The sequence below is a fragment of the Acanthaster planci genome, linkage group LG07, assembly GCF_054643075.1.
Source record: "Acanthaster planci isolate LZ-2023a linkage group LG07, COTS_SCS, whole genome shotgun sequence".
Lineage (NCBI taxonomy): Eukaryota > Metazoa > Echinodermata > Asteroidea > Valvatida > Acanthasteridae > Acanthaster > Acanthaster planci.
In genome coordinates this window covers 16529211-16556692 of record NC_141783.1, presented here as the reverse complement: position 1 = coordinate 16556692, position 27482 = coordinate 16529211, and the positions used below count along the sequence as shown (strand labels likewise).

The 27482-nt window shown below is 41.7% G+C and overlaps 1 protein-coding gene across 3 annotated transcripts; it reads left to right on the top strand.

Moving 5' to 3' along the window:
* Window positions 1-1186: 1186 nt before the first annotated feature.
* josd2 (Josephin domain containing 2) lies at window positions 1187-27374 on the top strand. Of its 3 annotated transcripts, none has more exons than XM_022236692.2 (4): window positions 1187-1362; window positions 20924-21143; window positions 22297-22422; window positions 23345-27374. In XM_022236692.2, the coding sequence occupies exons 2-4, from the start codon at window positions 21028-21030 to the stop codon at window positions 23643-23645; spliced, it is 543 nt and encodes a 180-aa protein (XP_022092384.1). In that variant the 5' UTR covers window positions 1187-1362; window positions 20924-21027; the 3' UTR covers window positions 23646-27374. The 3 variants fall into 3 exon arrangements, with proteins under 3 accessions (XP_022092384.1, XP_086995057.1, XP_022092383.1); XM_087138931.1 differs by lacking the exon at window positions 1187-1362 and adding an exon at window positions 10096-10438; XM_022236691.2 differs by lacking the exon at window positions 1187-1362 and adding an exon at window positions 15475-15659.
* The last annotated feature ends 108 nt before the right edge of the window (window positions 27375-27482 follow it).

The following is a 27482-nucleotide window of genomic DNA, read 5'->3' as shown; positions in this document are numbered from 1 at the left end:
CCCCGGGATGAGCTTGAGGATGTTTGCGATACTTCTGTTGTGTTTCTTCAGCTGTACACGTGATGCTCGGCTCGCACGAAAGCGGCTATACTCTAGAGATCCCATGAAAGATTTTTTTTCTGTTCAGCATTTTAGGAGATATGTTTTTACAAACCCAACGCAGGCTAAACCCACCTGTGCAGAAGCTTTCCTTTACTGGCAAGCACTCTGCCTGGGAAGGAATGGCATGCCAAGGAAAGGGTACCAGGGCAAAATTCGAACCAGATTTTTCTTGTCTCCACTGTTTCTCCAATAAAGAGTGCAGACCGATCGTATAGTGCTTAAGATTCTGCTATTCAGCTGTCTTGCTCTGTTGAAAGATGATGAAACCTTGACGTCATTGCCCTTGCTGTTACATTCTGACCAAAGACAGGTGACCAACTGAAATCGCGTTGTAATCATCTTTTTTTCTTTTTTTTTTTTTTGCTCCAAGTGAGTGTTGGTTTGTTGGTATATCAGTCTACTCGATATCAGCGGCGTATCCGGCAGAGTTCCCATGAGTATACTGCTCTTTTTAGGAACTGAAAGCGCCAACGGTGTACCATTTGCACCCCTTGTACCATTTCTTCTACGGCTTATTTTTCAGATGAAAAAAATTGGGATAGTCTTTAGGACAAAATATTATCTCTTGGGACTCACAAGTATGCTGGATACACCACTGCCTTGTATCGCGCAGTTCTAGACTTTTTTTGTTTAATTTGCAATTCCAGCTTAGCACACGTACCACGCGTCGCCTGGATTTGAATTTATGACACAAGCTATATGGATATTGGTGTATACTTTGTGACCTTTTCATGTTGAAATATGCGACGTGGGATGTGTCTGAATTCTTCAATACTAATTGACCTATTCGCACCCTGCAATATATATTGAGAGTACTGTAGCACTCGTGCGGTCCTTGTAGGCCTATACTCTTCTTCGAGTATTTATCTGGTACTCGCAATCGCAAGATAAACGTCTGTGTACTCGGACTCTCGTGGAAGACTTACTCGTACTCACTGACATGTGCACTCGACGGCAATGATTGTAAACCGACAATCACACCGTGCACGTTTTCTGTATTTTATTTGTTTGATCATAATTTAACTAATTGGTGAGGCATTCATTCATTCATGGATGCATGGGTACACTCGCCACATAATAACGTGTCATGACGCGAAGAACTTGACTAACGTTACTTCTTGGATCGCAGACTTTCCACAGACATGTTAGGTATTTTCAATCCAATTTGAATACGTACATGTGATCACTCTTTCCCAAGGAACTATGTTAACTACATGGTGACGGGTACCGATGACGTAAGCGCTGCAACACTGTATTAAGGTAAGAAACAGAAATAACTCAAATATGGAGTCTTTCATGAGACAAGATCCTTACATTTACATTCAAGCACACCTCGACTTCCCCTTCCCTGTTGTTGCCAGGATAAGAAGGAAAGTGTAAAAGCGTGCAACAAATGCCGTTCGACACTAAGACAGTATTCATCACATCTGTCCTGAGCACAAATTAGACTTGAAAAATGGATGCCAATCTTAACATTTCGACCAGTCTATAATGTGCAGTAAAATCAAATGTTGCTTTACTTTCAAGCACTTCAGAAATCTCTTCTATCTTTACTATTTTAAATTGAACCTAGTGTTTGTGTTCAAACTTTTGACAAAAACTTTTTCTGTATTCGTACTTGCACTTGTACTCGAGTACATTTTTGGTACAAAAAGAAAATGTACTCGAACGCATGCAGAAGTACCCAATGGACAAGCTTGGTGCGACTTACGCTTGACCACTGGTCAATTGCACTCACAGTGCAGCCACAGTCGAACAGCAGTTGTTTGTAAAATCCCATCGTCTCTCATATTTTGCTGTTGGCTGCAACTTTTGCAGCTCCAGCAGTCTGTGACATCCAGTAAAGTTATTTTCATATGAATGGCTCCCTCCCTACACAGATTGGTTATCGATAACCAGTGAAGCAGAAACAATGCCATGTGGCCTCCAAATGGTTGACTAGATGGTCCAAACCATTCATCATTCGGGCGATGTTAGTCAAGGCTATAGTTAGCTATAGTCCTTGCTCGAATATGCCAGTATGCATTTGAATACAAACACAATACGAGTCATCCGACAAAGCTTGGATAACAGTGGCTGCGATTTTATTCGCCGATCAGTCATACCCGAATGGATGATTCGTTTTAGCGCATGGACAGATCTAAAAGGAGCCAACATATTTTTGAAAGCAATTTTTTTCTTCAATTTCCTTTCTCTTCCTTCCATAAACGTGTAAAAAGCCCCAAAATATTGCCTCGTCTCTCAGAAAGGACATAAAGTTACAAATTCCAAACGTTTTGTTTTGCCCAAGATTTCACCCTTCCAAACATTTGAGCGCTGCATATCAATCCATCAGAAACTGATGTGCATTGAGCCACTGTCATGCAAGAGTATTATGACTTTGTTGGCATGACTGGGAACCTCTCCTTCAATATTGTTTTAAACTAAGGTCCGACATGTCGACATCTCGAACATGTGATCCCCAACCGGTCGTTCAGGTCAGTAGACCAGATTGGGTTCCACCCAACACTGTCAATTGCTTCTGAATTAGACCGTGTAATTGTAGCCTATAGAAGGAACCTTGTTTCTCGTCTACTAGATAGAGTAGGCTTCAAATCCTATCCTTGCTCCGTAACTGTGAAATCAAGACGAAAATGCTATCACGCTAAGTTCACACTTGAAATATACCCATACGCCCTCTGAGTTACCTGTTTGATCTTCCTCCGTATATCACGCATGCGCTTTGCGACATCGGAGAAACTTTTCGCGGGCTCAATTTGCAAGCTATACACCTGTCCTAGTGGATTAGCGCAGACTTTTAACGTGGGACGGACATAATGCCACAGTGTTCTCACACTTAGTAAAATTTCAGACAGGATTACATTCCCCTTGTTGAATGAGTCGATGAACGAGTACATTGTACTTTGATGACACGCACAGTATGTCGAAACTGTTTACACCGGTTGGTCACGATGCTGTTACAGTAATGCATCTTTACGGCGCAATTGAAACCCACAAGATTTTATTTGTAACAGGTTCGGCACTTTTTTCTCTTCGGAGATTTCGCATACAGCCGCATCTCCGCATTCCGAAGTTCACACCTGTCATTTCATGACTACAGAAAGAATGTGGGGATATTTACCTGGTGCGATCTGTTTACCCCGTGTAGGAAAGCAAGGCGTACAACGCCCCATGGCCGTTCCTTCACGTCCGTCTTTCCGGCTACCACTCCAAGCAAATTACGGTCACTTCAGCCCCCGAGCTCTTTCTGCTCCGAGCTTGTCCTCGGATAATTCCCTCCCGGGCCTCGTCGGAAGTTTGGACTGAACAAGTCAGCGCGGTAATAAGGAAAATTCCTTTGCTATTCGGTGGGTCAGATTCCAGCCGACGTGGTATGAGGGTGTACGCTGCACGGCATCAATACACACACCATGCCCACCAAACCTGCTGAACTAGGGTCCTGGAGAAAGGGGAGTTTGCCAGAGCCTCTGTGTACTGAGGCGACTCAAGGGTCACATCATATCATAAACATGCAGACGCTGGGTTATGGAGGGGGAAGCGAGAAGTTACGAGTTTGAAGGAAATAGCGAAGGAGTTTTGATCCCCTGCTGCGGCAAGCTCGACGCTGCATTTTTCTACCGAGAGGACGGCATGCCGTCATCGACTAATCCAAGCCGAATGACTCTCTTTGTTTTGGGTTAACTGCTTAAACACATTGACGTTTATAGCTTAGATACTTGACGGCACAAGACATACACAAGAAAAGGTGACTCAGCAACCAGAATGAATGAACTTGGAGTCGAAGTCCATGGCAAGGTGGAAAGCAGTTGATACTGACTCCTTGTTTCGCAGCTGACAGCTGCCGGGACGCGTTAATCTTGCAGTCCTTTTCCCTATATTCTGGACTTCTGACAATGCCTCTTTTGTTGACAGCGACACATATGTATGGTTCGTATCCAGCAAGACGCATAGGCAGGATTATCTTGCCAGTGCAGATTGTCATGGAGTTTTATTTTCATACAGAGGAGCTGTACCTGGCAATTCAAACCGCAAGCACCATGGGAATCACGATTCCGTTTTGACTTGTGATGTGATTGTTCAATGCTACCTCACCAGGTGTACATTACGGATTTATCCATATCGCCTGGCCTTGTCACATTAAGGGGGCGTTGCATTTTGCACGATAGTAAAATGAAAATAAAATAATTACATAAAAATCAGATTCTCTTAGTGACTGGTTCCTCTATTTACGACAAGAGCCTCTGCGGCAAAATGATTCCAATTCACACCACGGTCGCATTATTAGAGGCAAAAAAATGCCCTCCTTGTCGTCAAGGTGTAACTATGACTGGGTCCGTAAAGTACATCTTGAGCTCCCAGCTTCTTCATGACCATGACCGGGCCCGACCAAACAAAAATCCCCTCCAAAATGATGAAAGTTGACGGACATGATTAACCCTTAGGGCGGGATCTCAGGAACCGGCACGGCTCCGTCCCCATGAGAAGTAGACAAACATTATTTTCCCTGGTTCGCTGAGAGACAGAGTCTTTGTAACTTATTGTGACAACGTATACCTGTACTTTAATGTACGTGAAATTTCATACAAATCGTATACCTAAAAGTACAGGTGGGGGAAATATAATGAATTTACGAAATAAATGGCAGTTGATCCTAGGGAGTCGGCTTGCAATGGGGCCTGTGCGTGAGAGATTTGAAATAGGCAGATACGATGGTAAACACATAGGCGCCCTTACAGGGGAACCACTGGGTGACGGCCGCAGCCAAGACACCCCGAGCCACGACTTCGTATGTGCCCGCTGTTTCTACTGGGCGAAGACCTCGATCTAAAGACACTAAATTAAGAGGCAGCCTTTGATCTAAGACAGTTTGTTTGCTTTTCACTCGTCAATTTTAATGCATTACAAAGTCGGGAGCAGTGACCACAAGGTTCAACATAAAGATAGAGTTCAGTGGGTGTCTGACCATTCTGTATGAAGCATATACGATCAGAAAACAAGAAAGCGGCTTACTTGTGAACGGGAGAATACTTGTGAAACTGGCCCACAGTTGCTTGAAGAAACTCTCCTCTGGCTGCTTTTGACTGAAAGCAGGAAAAGTGAAAAGTAAATGGAAAGTCAGATTTAAAGTATCAACGCCGCAAGGACAGGGGGATTTTCATATCTCTATTTTACTTGAATCGTATCTGTTTGATTTCCCGAAAGTGGGATTACTTTTTCTTGCGTATGTATACTTGAATCTGCACTCCAGTGTCTGTAATTTGATCACTTTGTTTTCATAGACACAATTTAAGGCATGTAAAACGTGAATTATTCGGCTGAAAATTCATTCTGACAAAAGAGGTCAGCTGGGATTCCTTCAAATTGTGGCGCTGAATAATTTACGAGGAATGTGACCGTTTAAGTAAAATTTGCTGGCATTCTCACGTTTTATGGTCTTTATAGGGTGTGGCGGAAAAAGCTCGATTGAAAAAAATCAGGAGCAATGCCAGGGTTGAGTTAAGGTCGTTGGCAAATACCTGACTAACTGCCGGGCTGAAATTACTCAATTGCCCACATGCAAACGCCTGTGGTAGTTTTGACCGCGCGTTTAGAAACATGCATGCGCGTTTTGTCCGAAGCACACTTAATCTTCAAAAGAATTATCGCACGGCATTAGGAAGGCGTGCTTTACGGAGAGAAAGGGAGTATAGCCAACATACCATACATTTCCTTTGATTGAAGACTACAAAGGGATAATATACACGCAACTGTGGATTCAAAAATATAAAAATCCACGTTTTGGTTTCGAGTCTGTTTCACTTTAGAATTCCCCCAAAAGTAATTTCGACATTTCTGTAAATATTTGAAAAGTTTGTGAAAAGTGGTGTACCCCTAATTCGGCTTTTAATTAACTAGCAGTGGTTTGTTAAGGCAAAATTCAGATTTGGGTGAAATATTCTGGCCCATAGTGTAGAGGTATTGTGGATCATTTTTACGATGACTTAAATTGGGCTGGAAGTTGAGCAACAAGTGGTTTTTAGTGCTTTGTCTTTAACAGGTGTTCTTTCGGCTGATCAATTAATTGCCAAAATGCCAGACCGAGGTACTACGTGATGACATATCCCAAGGAGGGACATGGCGCACGCAAGCATTGTACGATTCTCTTATCGACAACAAAGTACAGGGCAAGTGGTGCGACCTTCACGGTGTGTGAACAAACTGAACCTGAGGTATACTCTAAAAATGGTATTCACTGGTACAAAATACAACCTGTCATGGATACAGATATAGCATGATTGACAGGCAGGGAGTATACGTGCGTAATTACACGGAGCACTTGCTCAGAACTGCTCTGCACGCAGTGTGCTCACAAGTGCAATGCTAGACAAAAACAAACTGGCCACCGAATCATATCAGGTGTGTTTGCTGATTGTCTTCCTAAAATAAAAATCATGAGCCAAGATTCCATGGGCAGAGCTTGGGGACACTGAGTTCGGAGTTCCGCTTCACAAAGATCGCGGGTACGATTTTGCCACAAAAGCAAGAAATATAAGAGGCCACTTAACCGTCGACAGCAAAACACCGCCCTTTGACACGAGTTCTGCTGGGACCCTTGTTGAAAACCATCTGTAATCGTGACGCTCTACCGTTTCGCCGCTTAAATTGCTCGAGACTAACGCTGAAGTATCTGGTTGATTATCGACACCTCGGTGACATGTAGCAAACATCTTTGATTTATATCTTGTTTTGATCTCATGGATTTACAGTGTGGATGTGCCAAGATTTTAGTTTGTGGTTTTGAACAGAAAACACCACATTCCTCTGAAAAAATGCCGATTGTTCACTGTACAGTCGATTAGCTTCACCTGGGAACTTATTGCTTCGGAAACTTGCGAAGGCGGGGTGGTGTTAGCTTATTTTGATGCGTACGCGTGAACATGAAAATAGGTAATGATTAAAATACCGACTTGTTATGAAAAATGGCTCGTCACGTTGGGTCATGTCGACAGTTTTCTGTAACTCGTTTCCTATTATTTTTCCCAAGCAACGAACAAATGTTAATCATTAATTAAAAGAAACCGAATTACCAAACACAAAAGATATTTGAATGTGCTGAAAGGAAGATGGACAGAGATTTCGAATTTGCCAATAAGTCGACCATTTCGAGTGACATTATTGGCTCAATGTGGTCGCAATTTCAGCACAATTTAGACCCGTTCCACCTCCAGGCTTACAACCATGGCAGACTGCAACCCTGCTACACCATTTGAAGTCGCATCTTTTGATGTTCAACGTGCTAAATAGCAGACTTAAGAACGTGGCATTAAGGGTACCAGGTCTAGATCCTTGTCTATAACAGCAAATTGGTCGTCAAATTAGCTAGGAATACAGGCTGTACATCAACAGTGACGAAGCAACAAATAAGGAACTTTTTCATCACTTTTCCTTTTTTTTTCAATTTTTGAGCTCACTGAGTTCAAATATACAATTCACTAATTTCAGGATGAGGTAAGCACAGCATTGCTCAGGAACACACACGCGCCGTGACTGCATCGCCTTGTAACACGTCTGAGCTATAGGCTAACCACTTTTTTTCCACCGTGTATAGTTGGCGCACAACGTAATAATTTTCTGCTTTCCACTTAAAGCTTAAGTAATCCCATGAGGGGCTCCTTTCTGTGAAAACATGCCCACTCGATTATGGCGTTCATCATTCATTTTTATGGCGTTCACAAAACGGATTCATCAGGTGAAAGCAAGCCTCACAAAGGATCCGCTAGTCCCGTAACCTTGGCATCAGGAGCCGGGGCAGATCGTGGGAAGACCTGGCCCGTTAAAAACCGTCTCGATGAGCAGTAGATTTGGAGGGGGGCTTTCCGTATCTGTTCCTTCCACGAGCCTTTCTTTTCAGATCGGTAAATCGACCATGTGCCAACACAGTGCAGTGCACTCAGCGAACTTTTTGTCTGTCTGGGGGAAATAACAGTGACTATATAGTTTTCGCGTGAGAAAAACTTGCAACGCCCAGAGGAACTTTGTTATGAAGTTTGTACTGTAGGGATTTTCCTCGCCAAAATATCCGAATCATGGTGGGTGAATTGGTCCATCCTTCCGACTGCAATACACGCCTGTTTACGCCCAAGTAACAAGTCTTCTAAAGCTCAAGGTACATGTATGTATATGCACAGTATACATATAGTCCATCGGTAATACCAGGCGCGATTTTAGAGTCACTAGTTGGGGAGGGGGGACCAGACCTTTGCACGTGACGTCACCTTTTAACTTTTGTTATTGCTCCGTCCTGGGGGGGGTAGACAAAGTTTGGGGGTCTTAAACCGTGGAACCGAGTTGGAGTAATACGTAAAAGTCCCAACAATATAGGCCTATCAGGTTTCCAAGCTGGTATTTATTATACAGTTTAAGGCATAATCCACCCGGACGTTTAATTCTGGCAAGACGATCTAGCTCGCGAAGACGGTTCATTAAACATACATTTTGATCTCAAAATCATGTTTCTGAAGGTAGATTTTATAGATGGGCTTTAGCAAACCTTCACGTCAAATAGCTAAACAGGTATCATAAATTTAGGGAAGAAGCAAAGGTGAAATCAGTTTACTGAATCTGCCGCTTTAGAATGTTTTATCTTTTTGCTTTCTCTTTTTTTAATGTTGCTTGTTTTGTTTGCCTTCCTTCCTGTTTCTGCTGCAGTTGCAGTTGCTGTTGATAATGCTGTTGATGTTGGTTGCTTGTCATTGTTGCTGCCAATGATTTATTTGTGTTTTCCAGTTTTGCTATGATCAAGCGAACACATCTGGAGCGAGCTATATCACCATGACATTTGTCGACGACCATTTTAATTTTTATCGATCGGGGGAGCAGGCCCGAAGTGCAGTGATGAAAAATGGGGCGTGAGTTCAAAAGGCTCAGGAATTCTGCAGCCGTACTCGAACTTGGCAAACAAAAGTTTATCAGCAACAATAGAGCATTGTGGAATGCATTGTGCCTCGATGAAGTGATGGATGACGGGGCAGATGCTGTGACAGCAAAGGTACACCAAGCCTTGCGTTCCAACGAGGAGTATCTTCCCAGTAGACGCAATCAGAACAAATGCATGCGAAAGGCCAACATTATCCTGCATGCCGAGAGGTTGACGGTTTCTATAAATGAAACAATTACCATTATAGCCTTATCTATGCGTGCCAATGTCATACAAACTAAGAATAAAACCCATCAAACCCATTTTCCAAACCCAAAGGGAAATGGAACAGCAAAATATGTATTTGCCTCAAATAAATTCTGCGCCTCATTGGATACGTTATACATGTCTCTTGAAATACACCCTTTTTTTTCAAAACTTGCTGTGCGTAAATTTTGTGATTATATCTTTTAACCTGCATCATAAAGATTTCGTGACCTAAATTCAACTTGAAGGTGAACAGCAAAGCGACAGAGACTGATAACTCAGCGTCGACAACATCTCGCATTATTTATTTGTTTCATTTTGGCTACATACACTTTAATCTTGACGAGATTTTGACAACCCAACATCAAATATTTACTTGATTCTCTTCGGGTAGTGAAAGTAATAGTGCAGTGCATGGGATTGAACAGCTTGTCAACAAAAATGCTTGTCACTTATGTAAGAGGCCATGAAATACACCATTACTGTGTACAAACAAATCTTTAGTCGCAATCATGAAAATTTCGTCCCACGGCAAAGCATGTAATAATAACCCCACATATCGTTCCATGGTTTTTTCCAAGTCTTGTGATTTTTTTTACACTGTACACAAGCCGACTTACATACTTCCCTAGAATGATCCCGACAAAACTTGTCAATAGATTAAAACCCGCCGGCAGGGTTTGGCTTTTGGACGGCGACAATGAATACACCCGTAGAAATGGCTTTGGCAAACATAATAGTTCAAAGTGCGCGCAAAGTATATAGAGCTCTTGGGGTCTACACTCATTTAATGTAGTAACTCTCAAACAAACCGTGTAACTGAGCACGCGATCCGATTTTCAGGAAGTTGAGTGAAATTGATCCGGACTTTCCCTTTGCGCCAAGGTATGGCCGTGGCCTTGAAGAATCGCGAGAAATTATCGACGCTAGAAATTAAATCACCGAGACCCAGGGTTCATCACGATCTCGAGAGATACCGAAATCACAACGAATGCATTTGTAAGGCTTAAATTGTACCGGCGAAAGGTTGACGGTTTCTGTAAATGACACAGTTAATATAATGGCCTTATTTTGATGTCATGACCACGACACAAGCCCTCAACACACCCTGCTGCCCGAACCTCCAACTATTCCCTGCCTTTCGACAGCTTTAAAATCAGTAAAACAATTACGGTAAGTATTATGACTTTATTTTTTTTTTCTCAGTAAACCATTAGCATTTGAACGACTGTTTTCTTTTGGCTGACACATACGATGAAAGTTCGCTTGGCGGGGACTCCGTGAGCACTGTTCAAGTTAATGGTCTTGCCTCTCGTGCACCGTTGTAAATATCTATTTCTGTTTTTTTGTCATGTCCGTCACGGGAAACGGAAATGACGAGGAGAAAAGAGAAATGAGCGTTGTCATCTGTATCGCTGAACTGCTTTTATATTTCTTCCTTTTTTACGTTGGGGGTCTCCAAACCCCTGGATTGCCATTGCTAATGGTTTTAGCACCTCCCCTCGGAAAACAGCCCGACCACGCCCATGCCTCCAGCTTGTAGTTACAGTGGTTGCCATCACAGATGGAATGTTCAGAAGAATATCACACGTACTGTATACTATTATATGTTATTAGTCACGATTTTTCACACCACAACCTACTATTGTCATTTCTTGAACAAAAAAGGCCAGCAAACGTTTGTATCATCAACCAGAATCAACAGCTTAGGTTCATTATCATTTACCAAGCGTCAGCAGTTCAAATGTTTGCCATTTTCGATTAGTGGTGCTTACATTTGCAAACTGCATTCCCTAAGAATCGATTGTTAGTAAGGTACCGATTGCAGACAATTATGACGGAGCACAATATTAAAGCATATGGAGCCCAGTATTCAGCATGGTTCCTTCTATTCATCCTAAAACAGAACAAAATCTATGTTATTATTTTCGGTATAGCACACTCACGTTTACAGAATTTTAAAACCGGATTTAAATTCAGAAAAATAATACTTAATTAAGGTAAGACATGAGCCAGGTAAAGCTTACCTGGTTTGTGCTGTCATTGCTGCTTTTATGACGGAAGACAGATATACAACAATTTTTCCTCTCTCTAGCAATCTCTGGTTAGTTTGTCCAACAGCAAACTGGCCTGGCGCCTACGACCGTCAGTCGTTTTTTCAATTAAAACCGGTTTATGTCGCTGGCAAACTCCGTGCGCGAAAAGTCGGGTATACCGATGAGTCGAACGCTTCGTGACTGCTCGTCGAGAATGCACGACGCGTATAGTAACAGTTCCGGCCCGATTGACTCTCACTCCGACGGCACACAGAGCACAGGCTACTATTTCAGTGTAATCGTACAGTTGGAACTAATGTGGCATCTGCAACTCCAACAATCATCGTCGAGGCTCAAAGTTCAGAAACTGCAAAGGAATATGTGATTCCTATTGAAATGGTGCAATCGGCTGTTGTTGTTCCACACAGCTCGTTATCGGTCATGACACAATAGCACCACGGGGCGCAATCCCCATCTCGGCTGGGAGTGGGAAAACTGCTTAAAATCTGATGAGTGATCAAATTTGCTGTCGTGGAACAAACGTTCGCTCTGGAAAGGGTCTGCCCCCCCCCAAAAAAATAGAATAGAGCAAATATTTTCCAAGGGCTGGCAAAGTACCTGTTTTTGTGTCTGGGTTGTTTGAAGGGCTGGTGCAGTGCGCGTGGGTGGCAGGGCATTATTACAACATGCTGCTGTCAACCCTCATCTCGAGGTCTTCACAACACTGCTCAAAGGTGTTCTACAAGCTTAACTTCATTTAACCTTTTATCACAAATCCTCTCTTGAGCATGGAGTTGACTACGTGCGTTCGACACCAAAAATATTATCTTGAGCGTCAGTAGCCACAGTAGTCAATGGAAACTTAGCAAACCCGAAACAAAACACAAAAAAATGGATACCTCTCAAATCGAAAGAGGCCCCCGTACAGTGATCTGCTTGTGTTTTCTACGTCATTCCCAAGGGCCAGTCGGTGCCAAATAAGGACAAGTTCGGTGCATTTGCGTTGAACTTTGATCGTCCCCACCGCCTTTAATGCAGGGCGCTAAAGGGAGGAAATATGAATTCCACACAATTTTTGAAGGAAAAATGTCTCGGTTTACACGCGAGACATTGCGGATTACAGCTTCGCTGTCCTAGTCAGTGCATGCACACTTATTACGTACGTGTCACGTGACCGCAGAAATGCACGTTGTTTGGTGAATTTTATGCAAACCTGTGCATAAATCCCCATCTTCTGATAGGTGGATCGTTGATCACATGCATGTCGTTGAATTATTCGTTCTATTCAACGGTACCCGTTGAGCAGAACTTTATTTCAGTTGACTGGTTTCCGCCCCCATTACATGTGTCTCATTCCCTGTAAGAAAGAGAAAAATAATGTAGGGACGGAAACCAGTCTCACTTTGCACGATAAGTGACGCTTTGGCCGCGAATCTATTCCGCAAAATGATGGACGTTAATGGGCCTCGAGCTGGACCAAGAGAGGTCGCTATTTTCTCATCAACGGAGGCTCCTTTGGTCGGAACTGGCTTTGCTGGTTCACAGACAAATAGGAATTGCACGCGTCCCGGTCGCATCGCTACCAACATATTGAACTATCCCGACCAACGTGGCTGTTTTCAACCGATGTGGGTTCTCCTGCCCAAGGGGGATACACGAGCGGGAACCACTTGTTCTGCTACCAGAAGACGATTTCTGCATGTATTGTATGAAACAAATAATGAATCTTGGAATGGAAATTTTTATCCGTCACCTTATAAAAGTATTCTTACCACTGCACTGGTCAACATTCATACTGTCCAGTATCCAGTTTGTGCTCGACAAAAATAACGTCATACATCCTGGAATAGCTGCCCTTCCCAGCGCCCTCTACAAAAGGTGACAGAGAGGAGCTCTCCCCGTGGCGTTTCTCAGTTTCTTGAGACTTAGCACGGATACAGCCGTTTAAGACTGCAACTGATTTTACCAGGGTCGTGGCCGGAGGTCTGTTACTTTCTGGCAGAAGTAACACAGCCGTCCATGAAAAATCACCAAAAAGCACCGACGACCAGTGGCTTCCGTATATAGACGGACCGGCGCGGAGGTCGCGTGCGGTTATTCGGGCCTAGATCGCTGGGGACGTCGAGGTATGTCACATGTGATTTTGATTATGATGTTGCTGAGTGGGGACATCATTATCACCCGGCCAAGAACACTTCCCCTTTTTCCTGAATAAATGTAAAAGAACTGAAGGCTGGCATAATATTTGATTCAACCAAATTGATTTACCGTTGCCACAGAGGCAAACGAAAATAAAACAATGCAGGTCAAAAGCAAGCTTTTAACGTCTGAATAAATCTTTGCCATCTGATTGGTGGATTGTATTTCGCTGGTAGTGAATTATTCACCCCTAAGCACGGCGCACCTCCGCCCCGCCAAAGTAGACGCTCTAAAAATGAGTAAAAGCGGTATTTCAACAGCACAGGCCCAAAAGGAACGCGTAAGAGGTCATTCGGACGCGTCTGCAAGGCCTGCCTTATCAGCGCGGCCCTACGCAGACTCGTGCGTGCTGTTTTCTCGAATGACCTTGCTTTTTTGAAAAAAAAACTGGCTCATTTTTGGTGCTACATGGAAGATTTCCGGTTACACCATTGATGGCGCTATAACGCGGCTCTTCACACAACACAAAGACCGACGACGATAAAACGCCAAGTACCATTCTTTTTTTCTGAAAACAGAAGGGGGTTACGTATGTAAGCAAAGAGATATCCCTCTTCCCAACATTTTTGGTGACGTCAGCGGCAGACCACCGTGATTTACTCTTAACAAGCAAAGACGGATCCAAATCAAATGTTCAGGGCGGGGAATTTGTTTCGCGGGGCCAAGAAAATCTGAAAAATTTTTCAGGCAATTTGGCATTTCTCAGAGGTGGACTGCATTTGGGGATTTTTTTAAATGACGGAATAAGCAATGCATAAAAAAACGCCTTTCTTTTATTTCCCCGGGAGGCTCTTTTGAGGGAGTGGGAGGTCACCCCGTTGGTTCTCGCTCCCGCTAATCTGTCCTGGGGAGATCCTAAGTTCTGAGTGCATCTGAAGGTACCAAGACCTAAATTAGCAAGGCTTGCATGAGAAGCGGCAACTCTTTTTATTAGAACCGAAACATTGATTCAGTTTTGGACGAGTCAGTGCCCTTGAACATTGAAATCGCCGGGACCGAGGACGACTCACGGAGTCACGGTGTCCCTCCGAACGTGCTTTTGGGGCAGTTGAGTATTATGATAGGTCATGATAGCGGGGAAGAGAGCACGATCGGGCTACTCATGTAATGTACTACGCTGTGCCTTGTCATGTGTCCTTCACGAGTGACTGATTGATCACTGTATCATTTTTGCCCGATTGATCGATGATCATTTTCTTAATTGCTTGGATGGAGAGTCATTAGATCCGAGAGGAATTATCCGTACATTTCTTGAAGCACACGCACACTGTTTAGAAACTATCCCTATTCTTTTAGTAAAATGAGAAAATCGAGGCCACCCTTCACAATGGTAAGAATGGTCTTTGCGGGCCATGGTATATTAACCCCAAAAGAGCAGGGCTTTTTGGGGTCATGTCACAACCGGAGGGAGGCAGTCCCCTAAAGAACTTAGCTGTCCCAGGCAGTCCCCTAAAGAACTTAGCTGTCCCGGACTCCCACTTGATTTATTATTATTATTTGGAAAGTTGGCATGTTTGCAAAGTCACTCTTTGTAGGTACATAATGTGAAGTTTCATCTCAGTTTAAGACGATAATGTTTTTTTCACGTTCATGAAGTTCGTGGCCTCACGCGTGTCAGCCAGCGTGCAAGTAGGAAATGTATCATTTTACTGAGCTATACATTTTTGGCCGACGCTCCCTCGGAAAAACGTTTCGATCCGGCAAGAACAGTATGTCAGGGCGACTTTCACCAACAAAACATTTGAAGCAAAATAACGACGATCATCAGTCGGGATTTTTTTCGTTTGTCGACCAGCTCTTTTTGTCTCACTTCATCCAAGGCGATAAATCTTGTGCACAAACGGCACTTTTGATCATTGGGTCATCTCATGAATAAACTGATCAAATGGAAGCTTCAGAAAAAATTAGTGCCGTTCTCAGTCTTTCGTTCTGGGCACACCGGGGTAAGAGTCAAGACAAAAAACAGCGCCCTCTTTCTGCACTTTCTATTAATTTAAAGATGGCTACCATTATTCAGTTGATGTAAACTGCAATGAGTACTTTCTAGACATATTAGACGGACATGACAGAAAAAGAAAAGTATCGTGTACAAGTGTAAGTGAAAGAAGTGGCAGGTCTTCTCCCATTAGAGTTTGAGGTATCGAACGCGTGATCCACTGGTAGGTTTTCTGTTTGCTGCTTGATGTAATACAGGGGGTCCGGGCAACTCGACCGTTTGCCAACTCGACTTTCATGACTTTGGACAACTCGACCGTTGAGACAACTCGACCATTCAAAGGGAAAGACAAATTAAGGCACTGTCCGCTCAGCTCAGTCGTCTGCTTAGGCCACGATGCAAAATACTATACATGTATGCCTGAATGATGGGATGGAATTTCATGTAGTACTAGTTGTAGCAGATAGACAAGCCTAATTTCTGAGGTATTTATAAAAATGGTGGCTGTAGTAAGTCAATCTTTGCGCAATCAGTCGATCTTGCACCCGTGCTGCACGTACAAATATATGGTTTATAGTTCCATGGTACTACAGTCATTTTCCTAATTCCGGATCCTTTGAAAATAGAAACCTACCTCCTTGGTGTTGTCCCTCAGTTCTACGTTCTCAGACAGGTTCTGGTTAAAAAGTTGAATGTAAACTTCTTGTTGAACAAAACTTGCTCTCAGAAAATTTCCTCAAAAGAAATTGTGGCCAGAATTTTGATACGCACTTTGACATTTTGGAACGGTAGTGGGAAAAAAATGACAAATAGTTATAGGGCGATATATGTCACTCACTATGAGTGATCCCCAATATTTTTTTTCATACTTAACAGTCATATAAACTCTTGCATCTAATGTCTGTTTAATCAAAATGACTTTCAAGGTTGCATTTTATTAAAACTGACCGAAAACTGAACACACTTTGTTTCCTAGTTTTGGATCACACATTAATGCATGCATGCAATATAGTGTACTTTACAAACTCATCTCCCTGTACGGATGTTGCAGAAATGTACGTGACGTAATGGATTTGTCAACTGAGCGGCACGAGGTAGTATCGTTGATGGCTCGTGCTGTGCAGCTAAAAGAGTTGATTTGAAATTTACACAAGATCCAATTTTTTTTTAAGTCATTGGAATTCTTACTTTGGAATTCTTACTTATGAACCAAGTTTTTCAAAATTTAGAAAGTTTTCATTAGAAAATGAGCTTTTTACAATGGTTACTTTCCAGAAACCAATCCAGAATGAAAAGAGTGTCATCACTTTCGTTTATCCTGTACATCTGAATTAAAAGTTAAAAATTTGAATCTGATTTGGTGGTATCTCTATCACACAAGGTGGACGGTGACTGAATCTGACTGAATAATTTTTGCGATCTTGAACTGGTAAAACAACTGTATTGTGTAAAGAGATCTCACTGGTCGAGTTGTCTCTCTGTCAAAGTTGAGTTGTCCAAATGGATGCCTTGGCAAAGGTTGCGTTGTCTCAATGGCTGAATTATCTCTGTGGTCGAGTTGTCTGAAGTCGAGTTTGCAAACGGTTGAGTTGTCTGACATCCTAATAGAGAGACCACATTTTTAAAAATAACGTCAAGCAGTGACTATTTCTGTTTGTCAATGTTTGCTGTACCCATTTTCCAGACACCCTCGTGTGCTGGTTGCACTAACGTGCATGAGGGCATAAGCCTAGTCGCCACCCAAATCTGAATTTTGGCCTAAATCTTAACAATCATGTATTGTTTTGTTTTCAGGTTATAAAAGATACTTTGATAAGTCTGCTTCCATTTCGACTTGGTCTTGGTTTATTTTTCCTTGTTGACTTGAAGATGTCTTTCTGATGATAAATTTAAGTCAGCCATGCTTAGGTGGGGACTCTAGGGAAGCATATGTGTCAGTTTGCCATTACAGCAAATATACCTGATGTCCTGAAAAATCAATATATTCCCCCCCCCCATTTTGCTGGAGGGGTATCATAGTGGAGTAAACCTGAAAAAGAAATTGCAACGCAACTGTTTCAGGACGTAGGAGGGATCAAACTTTGAATGACATGCGGTGCGCTGCTTCACGCCATTGCTTGAACTGTCAAAACAGCTCATTTGCATATGCATGATTGGTTGATTGGTTGAGGCGGGAAAACACTATGCAAAGCCTGTGGTCAGAATAACCTGCTGTAATTGGTGATTCAGTTGGCAGACTATTTATCATAAAGTCTTTGACCCTTAACCCTATTCACCAAGCATATTGTTTGGCTTACAGTACTCAGTACTTCAAAATACTAAGTAATAGCCTGAGCCTGAAGGACCTAGCGCTACAGGTTACTACTTCTGGCTAGGTTACTTCCATTGTTACTCCTAGAGAGAACAATAAAGCCATGCACTCATAGTGTCAGAGCACTGTATGGTACATTGTCTTATCTATTTTATTTTATGGCTTCACAGAACAATAAGGTCATGTCCTCTTACAAGCGGCAGCACTGATTACGACATTTTACTACAAGTAGTAATCTGTAGTATTATGTAGGGTTAGGGTTAAAGAACAACTGATGAAGACATACAATCGTTCTTTGCTCTAGTGGCGACTATAGGGACGTGATGACTATACCATCACACGCGTTTATCATGAGGGGACGGTAGCCCCACACTAGGCATGCTAGGTCCAGTCTACTGGACTACTTCAGTTCCTTGGCTGTATGCCCATACTAGAAAAAGGTTGGGGGAGAGAATTCCATACACACTGCTATAGTATACGGACATGATGGATGCTACTTTGTCTACGTCTGTGATTCTAATTTTTCCCTGGAGTTAGGCCCCCCCAGGCCTAGGCGCTCTAGGCCTACATGTACCCTAAAAAGTCAAGTTTAGCAGGGAAAATATTGGAAACATGTTCAATGTACGGACAACTTTTAAAATGTTTTAAGCCTACCAGCTGTCAGAAAGTGTTAAAATAGCCTAAGTGAAATTTAGCTATTAATTTCTGAAGCATTTACTTTGAAGACACTTAGAGCATGTACGGTCTAGGTTTTTCAGACAAGTCTCATAGGTTTGTGCACAGGGCATCGAGTGTTGTTTGTATATTGAACTCTTTAAAAATATTGAGTTATTCACATAGAAAACAGAGTATTTTTCAGACCAGTCCAGTTATGCTGTTATTTTCAACAAGCGTCCACACACACAAGTAGCATCAACAAAGTGTCAACAACTTGAAGATACCCTCTGAAGATTTAAAAAGTGGTTTTATCATATTTTAGAGACTCTAAGACCTGCTACTGTGTAAGAGAAACACTGAATTTTCTTCAAGATTCTCAGAGAAAAAGAAACATTTTTCCCGATGTATGGAGGCCGCCATCTTTCTTTACTCTGCCGTCCGTACAAAACCAAGATGATGGTCAAGCGGGTTGTACAAGCAGGCCCGACTTTGTTACTCTAATTTCTACACTTAAGTATCATTTCAGATAAATGTGACACATTGAATATGATATGTAGAAGCCTAATTAATATTATAAATGTAAAACTTTGCATAAATATGCTCGAATAATTTGTTGACACTTTGTTGACGCTCATTGACGCTTGTTGATACTAAATAGCATGACCTTAAAAACTCGTATTCATTGTGTATTCCTTCATTCTCATATGTATGCCGACTCTGTATTTGCTTAGCCGACTTGGAATATATTTCCCCAACAACTCTCATTCATTGTGAACTCCTTTGTCTCAAAAGCACCTGACTCTGTCATGTGCATAGCCTTGTAAGATACCCCTGCCATTTCACACCTACAGAGTACATGTTCTCGATGCCTACCCCCAGGACTGTGGGCTTTGTTGTCTACCATTGGCGAACGACAAATCCCACAGTTCTTGGGGTACTCAATTCAGCCTTTTAGCCAACAATTCTGAAGGGTAGGTTTTGAGTGGCGGGGTAAGCAGCAATTACTCTAAGGTTAGTTCAAGCCCCATGCCTCTAATACTGCATCATTCCCCTTTATCGTGGGGTTAGTCATACCAGAGCTTTGGTGGCTCGTCACCCCCATTGCCTGAGCAAACTTTGTGGGAATGCACTGTGCATGACGAACCCCATCATTCTAAGGTATCAATCAAGCAGTTCATTAAATGGCCTGAACTGCAATTGCTCGACAGTGTCTGTGTGTGAAATTTTGGTCTCCGTTTGTTGCTTGAGTGTCTTAACCTACGTGCGAAATATGGGGCTCATTCGAACCTTTTCGCAAAAGCCCCACTTTTTGTTGAGTTTGGGCATAGGGCCAAGGATATGAAGGTCGTCCATTTGATTGGCCCTAGTCTGGGGCTGGAGGACCAAAAAATCAGTATCTTCTTTGCAAGTGTACATACACAGAACAGTGATTGTGGAGAAGTAAACACTAGGCCTGTCTTTGGTTGTGAGGAAAAAAAATTCTGTTGCTTCAAAACACACCCTTCTCTACCCCCATGGGGTTCACCGAGGGGGACCTAAGAAACCCCATAGTTAGGGTAACTGTCCTACATGTCTCTGAGTCTTACTCAGGTTGTGAACGAATTTTTATTGACTTAGTAGATCAGAATTTCAAACAGCACTTTGGGAAAAAATGAGACATTATTACACATACATGGTTTTTTCAGAAGGGACCATATGAATGGTTACAGTGCACTTGTGTTTGCAGGACTGAAGCTGCCATTTCATTACCCCTACAGCTACAGGGCTTTGAGGGGTAAAGTAACGAGCCCCATCAGCCCTTTAGAGGTATGGCAGTCACAATAGGAGGGCACTATTGAAGTGGGTAAATTTGGGGAAAACGCAAAAGCTTTTACCCAAACAAGAGAGCATCCTCCTATTGTGCCCGCCATGCTTCTAAAAGGCTAATAATTCTAGGGCTATCATTCCAAGTGGCAATTTACAACCGTGAAGTGCACGATCATTGCACTGTGAATGAAAGGCCCGGACAGGTCTAGTTCACAGACATATTCAGGACTTAAGGATTCGGGAGCAATCCGTCAATGTGGATCTGCACTAGGATCTACCGTTTTCAAGAAATATGTGAATTCCAAGAAATTGTGGGAAAAGAACATTTGAGCCTGAAATGAACATACTACCATCTTCTTATTCCTCCATGGTTTATCAGTATTTCTGACAGGTTGCGCAGTGGTTGCACGTTACTCAGAGTCACTCGTATGGAAATGGCTCCAACCATTTTACATGTGAAAGATTGGGGTTATAGAGCATAACCTTTCACAAGTACCAATAAAGTGTGGAGGAACAGGAGCGAACCTAAATGGTTGTTTCGGGCCACAGTTTTCCTCCGTCAAATTTCTTGGAAATGACAGGCTCTGTTGCCAACCAACTGAAAATGGCCTAAGCAAGGTGGTGTATTCCACTGCACATCTACCGGTATGAGTCCAGCTAGACCAGTAAAAGTGTGCCACAACGCTTTGACTACATGAATCTCCCCCTTTAAGGTTTTTCTCCAGGACACGTCAGAGACAATTGGACATCCGAAGGTTGACGCAGTCCCCTCCCATGTCAATTGGCGGCAGGGCTGCTGAGATCCCGCCCCGTCACCATGTCTGTGTACCATGAACGACAAAAGTGGGAGCTGTGCGCCTTACACGCTCTCAATAATGTGTTCCAAGACAGCCAGGCCTTCAGCAAACAAGTCCTGGATGAGTTGTGTCAGAAGTAAGAAAGATATTTAATCATCCTCAAACAACAACGCTGACAAATCTGTGTCTCATCTCTTTGAGATATTGTTGCTAAGGAAAGTACTGTTGGATCTCTGCAGTCTTGTTGAAGCAACATGTTTGAATGTGAGACGCTTGTCAGAATGTTTGAGTGTGAGATACTTGTCAGAATGTTTGAATGTGAGACACTCGTCAAAATGTTTGAGTGTGAGACGCTTGTCAAAATGTTTGAATGTGAGACACTTGTCAAAATGTTTGAATGTGAGACGCTTGTCAAAATGTTTCAATGTGAGACACTTGTCAGAATGTTGAAATGTGAGACACTTGTTAGAATGTTGAAATGTGAGACATTTTTCAAAATGTTTGAATGTGAGACAAAATACGTTCAGTTGTGGAACAGCAGGAATAAGTAGCAAATTACCGACAAAATGGATAATATATTTATAACCAAACTGCTGATTACCAGTAAAAAGGGAACATTTAAACTGGATCATTGACAAACATCAATTTACTAATTATGTTCCTGATTCAAGTTACTACCAAAGTTTAAACCCAGATATAAGAAGTGTCCAAACTATCCTGTTAATAGACCAATTGCACCTGCCAAGTCACATGGTCTATAGTAGGTATCAAACATCAACAAACCCCATAGCAAAGTGCATTGTAAGTGTTGTTTACCAAAACTGAAGCCGGTTTTTGATAAAGTACCCAGCACATCAGTAATCTTTATATTGTATCGACTGCCAGCTTTCTTTTTGATAAATGATTCTTATGAAACTATTTGCTGTGGGAGGACGCTATGTTTGTTGATGTTTAATACTCTCTGTAGATCCCATGTTTTAGCGGTTGCAATCGATCTATTAAAATGCTTTCATTGTATTAAAAGAGAATGTTCCAGTGTGCCATGTGCAGGGTGACCGGAACCTTTGTAAGTACTTCCTGTCTCAATCAGAATTTTATGTTTGTGGGATTTGAATCCTGAAGCAACAACCTTATCAGTGTGGCATTTATGAGAAAGTTATCGTATAGAACATCTCCCATATGATGAAATTCTTTCCACAGGAAACCACCAAGAAGTCTCCACTGCTTTATCTGACACCGGCTAAAATTCAAGTGGTTTCCTCCTTTCCATTATTTGCATTGTCTTTCAGTCTCTCCCCCGGTACGGTCTTGAATCCGCACAAGAGCATGCTGGGATTGGGTAACTATGACGTCAACGTCATCATGGCCGCCTTACAGCACAAGGACTGCGAGGCTGTGTGGTGGGATAAACGAAGGTAGCAATTTCCATTCCCTTGGCTCCAAATTCACTTTTGCCCTGCCACCAGTCCTATCGATTCCTAGCAAATGCTTGCCCCGGTGTAACCCTAGTTCCCAGCCGTTTTGGCCAGTGAAAGGCAACCATACAACTGATTTCTTGTGTATCTAGGAGCATGCATAGCATCAGATAAGATTAATTCCAGAAATTACCTGTAGAGGTCCAAAAGTGTGACATTTTTGTGTCCCTGTTACATCTGACTTTCGTTATTTGACATGGAAATATCACTGGAATTGATTTCAACCTATTGCTATTTGTTGGGCAGGTAGTTTGCATTAATTTATCACTCTTGAAAATTAGAAAATGTGTTTTGAACTTACAAAATCATGTCAGATGTGACAGGGACACACAAAAAATGGACCCTAATTTCTGGAATTAGCCATGACCTCAATATGCTGGATGACATGTATACATGTAGGGCTTTCTGTGCTGGCTACATGGGGGACATGTAAATATGATGTAGCATTTTCTGTATGTGGTAGAAGATGTTGGCTGTGATCATTCCCACACTTGAGTGAGTCCAAGTGTGTTTCTACTCACCCAGAGGCTCCATCTTGTCCATGGAGATTGAGTGTGTAGAGAGCCCTCAAGTGGGCGTGGATCCTGGTTGGGCATTGTAGCAGGTATTGCTCTGTGACAGTGTTTGAAATAGTGCCACAAATCTTGTGCAAAAGACTGCCGAGGGTTGGCATTTGTAAAGTCCAATTTTGCATTATAAAAACCCAGCATTTGGGGCTGGAAATTATTGAAGAATAACCTGTTTATATATATATGCTATATATATGCTATATTTGAATGTTGCGGAATCCTGAAAGTATGATGTAAAAGGTGTCATGTGTTTGTGTGTAACAGTTGCTTTTCTACTCACTCGGAATTCACAGAGGTTTGGAAGAGCTGCGACTGGAAGCTCCGATTGGATTCATTGTCAACATTCCCTCGCCCATGCAGCTGGGCTTCGTCAGCGTTCCCATCCGCCGTAAGCACTGGATTGCCGTCCGTCAGATTGACGGCACCTACTACAACTTGGACTCCAAATTGAGCAAGCCCGCCAAGATTGGCGACTCCTCCAAGCTGAGGAGTTTCCTGGAGGCAGAGCTGAGGCGGAAAGGCTGCGAACTCTTGCTCGTGGTGACCAAGGAGGTCGCGGAGGGCAAAACGTGGCTGCGGGGCGAAGCGAGTTAGTGACCAAACCAATTTGAAGAGTCGTTTGCGGCATTCCCCCCCCCAAAAAGGAAAAGTACAGGGAGTCCAGGCTTAACTAAACATCTGACCCTTCCCCTCTGTTTCCACTGAGGCAGGCTATTAGTACATGTTGATCATTTTTCAGTAAGTTGTAGAGAATGTTTTGACTCGTGCTTTCTTAAATGCTATGAGAAATGTCAAAATGGACAACAGCAAAAAAATCAGACCAAACAATTCCAATTTTGTCAGGCTCAAAGGGAGTCAAGTTTGCTCATGTTTTTCAAGATCCCAGAAACAGTTATTGGGTTGAGAAGCAAAGTGAATCGTCAGAATGACAAACTAGCTGGATGAAAGGTGGTCTGCTGAAATTTTTTTTTGTGTGTGTGAAAGTTTGATTTGTGATTGTGGACACTCCAGTGCAGAGGTCATTCAAGTATCAAAGGTTAAAGGTCAGTGAACTGTGAAGTGACCCTTGCTTCTTTAGACCAAATAACACCTGCATGCAAGACAATCACAAAAATATTTTGTGGGGCCCTTCATGATGATTTCAAGTCAGCAAGTCTGAGGAGAAATTTGAATGGTTGATAGCCGTGGAAATGGTCTGGTATCCTGTTGCATTACTTTGCAGTAACTGTTGGTATTCTTTTCTTTTTATAGGAAGCATTCGTTATCATAGAAAAGAAACCCATCTTGCCCAGTGAAAACAAAACTGGATGCCAGTTAACTTTGAGACAGTCAAACCTGCCAACCACTCCAATTTAATTGGGACTGTCCTGATTTGTAAGTTTTCCGACTGCAAGAAATTGTAATATTCCAAATTTCTTGAAAAAGAAAAAAAAACAAATTGAAAACTCCCGGCAAATGCAGGTGTTATTGCAGAAAACAAGAGTGCGTTACTTGCTATTTCAAAATGGCAGTTGTAATACATACATATGCGTGTTCATGCACAAGTAGCTCCTCTTGCGCAGCCACTTGTTTTGCTGTTGGCTCTTTTCAATGTTGGCAGGTATGGATAGAAAGCTGAAAGCTTGCTAGTAAGCTTGCAAGGTTTACAAGGTGTTAGGGGGATAACCTTGCCCCTGCCCAAGGCATGACCCCCCATCCACCCAGTCCAGCTTCAAATTCTAGCGTTGAAGAGTCGTACTGTACTTGTATATACAGGATGTTTCAAAAAAGTAAACATTTTAGAAAATTGCCTACAAAATAAAAGTTCTATTAGTTTCCAGAAATCTTTTATCATGTATCGATAGACCAAGGTTTCTTGTTTTGTTTGCCATCACATCAATTATCAGCCGTTCTGCATGAGTGAGCACGGGCGATTTACTTGTTTTCAACTTTAAATTGGCTTACGCACAGAGGTGAAAGGGTTAAAACAGAATTCCAGACTGTGGTTGCAAAGTTTGGGTCCAATACCTGATTAAAGATTTCTGGAAACTAATAAAACTTTTATTTAGTAGACAATTTATAAATGTATGCTTGTTTGATACACCCTGTATTGCTGGTTTTCCATGTCAGCATCAGAAATGCAATGAATCTGTTTTGTGTGGATCAGTTTTTGTGTGGATCAGTTTTTGTGTCAGTTATAAATACAGATGTACACTTCTTGAGTCCTCCAGTATACCCGTAGTATTAGCAATCTGTTTTTCTGCTGAAATTGTTATGGCCAAGTTCTTTTGATTTTGTTGCCCATTTACTAAGTAAGCTCATGTTGTTTAGCTGAAATTTTGTGGTTGATTGTACGCTTGTAAAGATTTAGTCATATCCTACACCTAGATTGTTATATCGGTCGTTGAAAATTTCTAGATTGGGCTGTCAAATTTCTTGTGAATGAGTGTTTTATTTGGAGCTCAATCAACATATATCAATATATCCATATTTTGGGTTGCAAGGAACATCCTCATTTTTCTGCAATTGTATTTTATATTCACAAGATGGACAGTTTACGAAGATTAAAGTAAACTGATATGCAAGACCAAAACTTTTTTTTGCGGTGAATTGAAATTTTTTCTGGTCATGCAGGCAAGTTGAAATCAGGTGTAGCAAATGCATTTATTTTAACACAGTTTGATACCAAAGTGATGTATGAAGGAATTGAATTACTTCAAATTGTAATACCCAGTGCGTTTCCTTTGTTTTAGTCTATTGCTAGGCATTGTTTTGGGTGAATCCGTAAATTTATTTGCTGGATTTGAGGAGCAAATCATAAGTGTACTTTTATTCTGAATGAAATTGATGGAAATACTAATTTCTATTTACTGTGAGAGTCAAACTGTTAAAGTTTGTAGCATGATACTGATCTTATTTTTTTTTTCCCCTTCAAACAATGGTATTATATTTTGCTCCAGCCCATCTGAAGAAGAGACCACAATTGATAATTCATATCATGAATGAGGTCGGATAAATGTAACAAAGCAGTTATACTGGTGTCGTCCACTCTATTTGCTTACATTTGGATAAGTTGATCGTACGAATCTGCATTTTCTGATATTGTTAAACTCAAAACTTAGTCATTTGCAATCAATGACATATTTATTTGCATATGTAAAGGAAGAACTTGTAAATTGATGTACCAGCACCTGTAATTGCTCTTTAATATATTTTGTCAGAAATTATGAGTATAATTACAGGTATTGATTAATCACTTTAATATGTAAATGAACATTTGTAATTATGTAGATTGATGGAGTTATGATATATTTATGATTACAAAATTGTACAATTTAGAATTTTTTCTTACTTTTTTCTTTTTCTGGGTAATATCTAGACACTACTGCAGTGTGTATGCATCTTAATCAGTTCGTCAACCAGTACGGTTGTTCTGACTCAAGTAGCATAGGCCATGCTCACCTCATTTTCATGTATGCTCATTCCATAGTTGTGGATTGAATTCCGAGACAAATTTTGTTCCTCGAAACTTTCTCTCAAATCTCCTTACAAAAGAAATTGTTCCCACAATGTGGTAATGGCCTTGGCACAAATGCATATGTAACTTGCTCTGCAGGAGTGCAAAGCAGGGATGGCATTTTGACGGGTTAATTGTTCGTACTAGTTTTATGATGGTGACGTTGATGGGGGAGGGTGTGGCTACTGTTACTGTATTGAGGTCCGTCAACCATGGCCACACCCCGTGGGGTATTACCCTTTAATTTTTAAAAACTAACCGAGCCACTGTATGTTACATGCAACATTTGCATAAAAGGTGAAACAAATTATCATTGGAAACATGCTTGAGCATCTCCCGCCCACCGGGGAGGGAATCTGTAACGGAAAACAGTCTAGAGTCAGAAAAGAATGTACTCACAATTAACGTTCATCATTGTTATTATAGATTTTGAGTGATTTGGTTGTGTCATGTGGCTTGTGCTATGATATTCAGAAACAAAAGTAGCCAATGTTTCCCCTTTTTGGTGTTTCTGGGTTTTCAATTTGTTTGTTTGTTGTTTGTTTGTTTGTTGGGGTATTGGTTTGTTTTTTTAATGTAATGGTGTTCTTTGTCCCCATCTGAAATGAAATAGGATCCTTCAGAATGTGTTTTACTTGCCCTTAAATGGTTCAACAATATTTTGTAAAATATCTTTTGATGTTATGTGTCACATGTACTGTAAAGTCTTGCTTTGTTTTGTTTAATTTTGATAACAGTAATTTCTGTACTTTATTTATTGGTAGATATCAGCACTGTTTTTCTTCAATAAAATCATCCAATGAATAAAATCATTGGTGAGTTGTGTACGTCAGTATTTTCATACTTTCAGATAAATTGCGAGGTATTGTAGAAGAGCATGATTTAAACCCAACCTGCAACTGACGTGAGTTTGTTACTGCCAGTTTTGACACAGC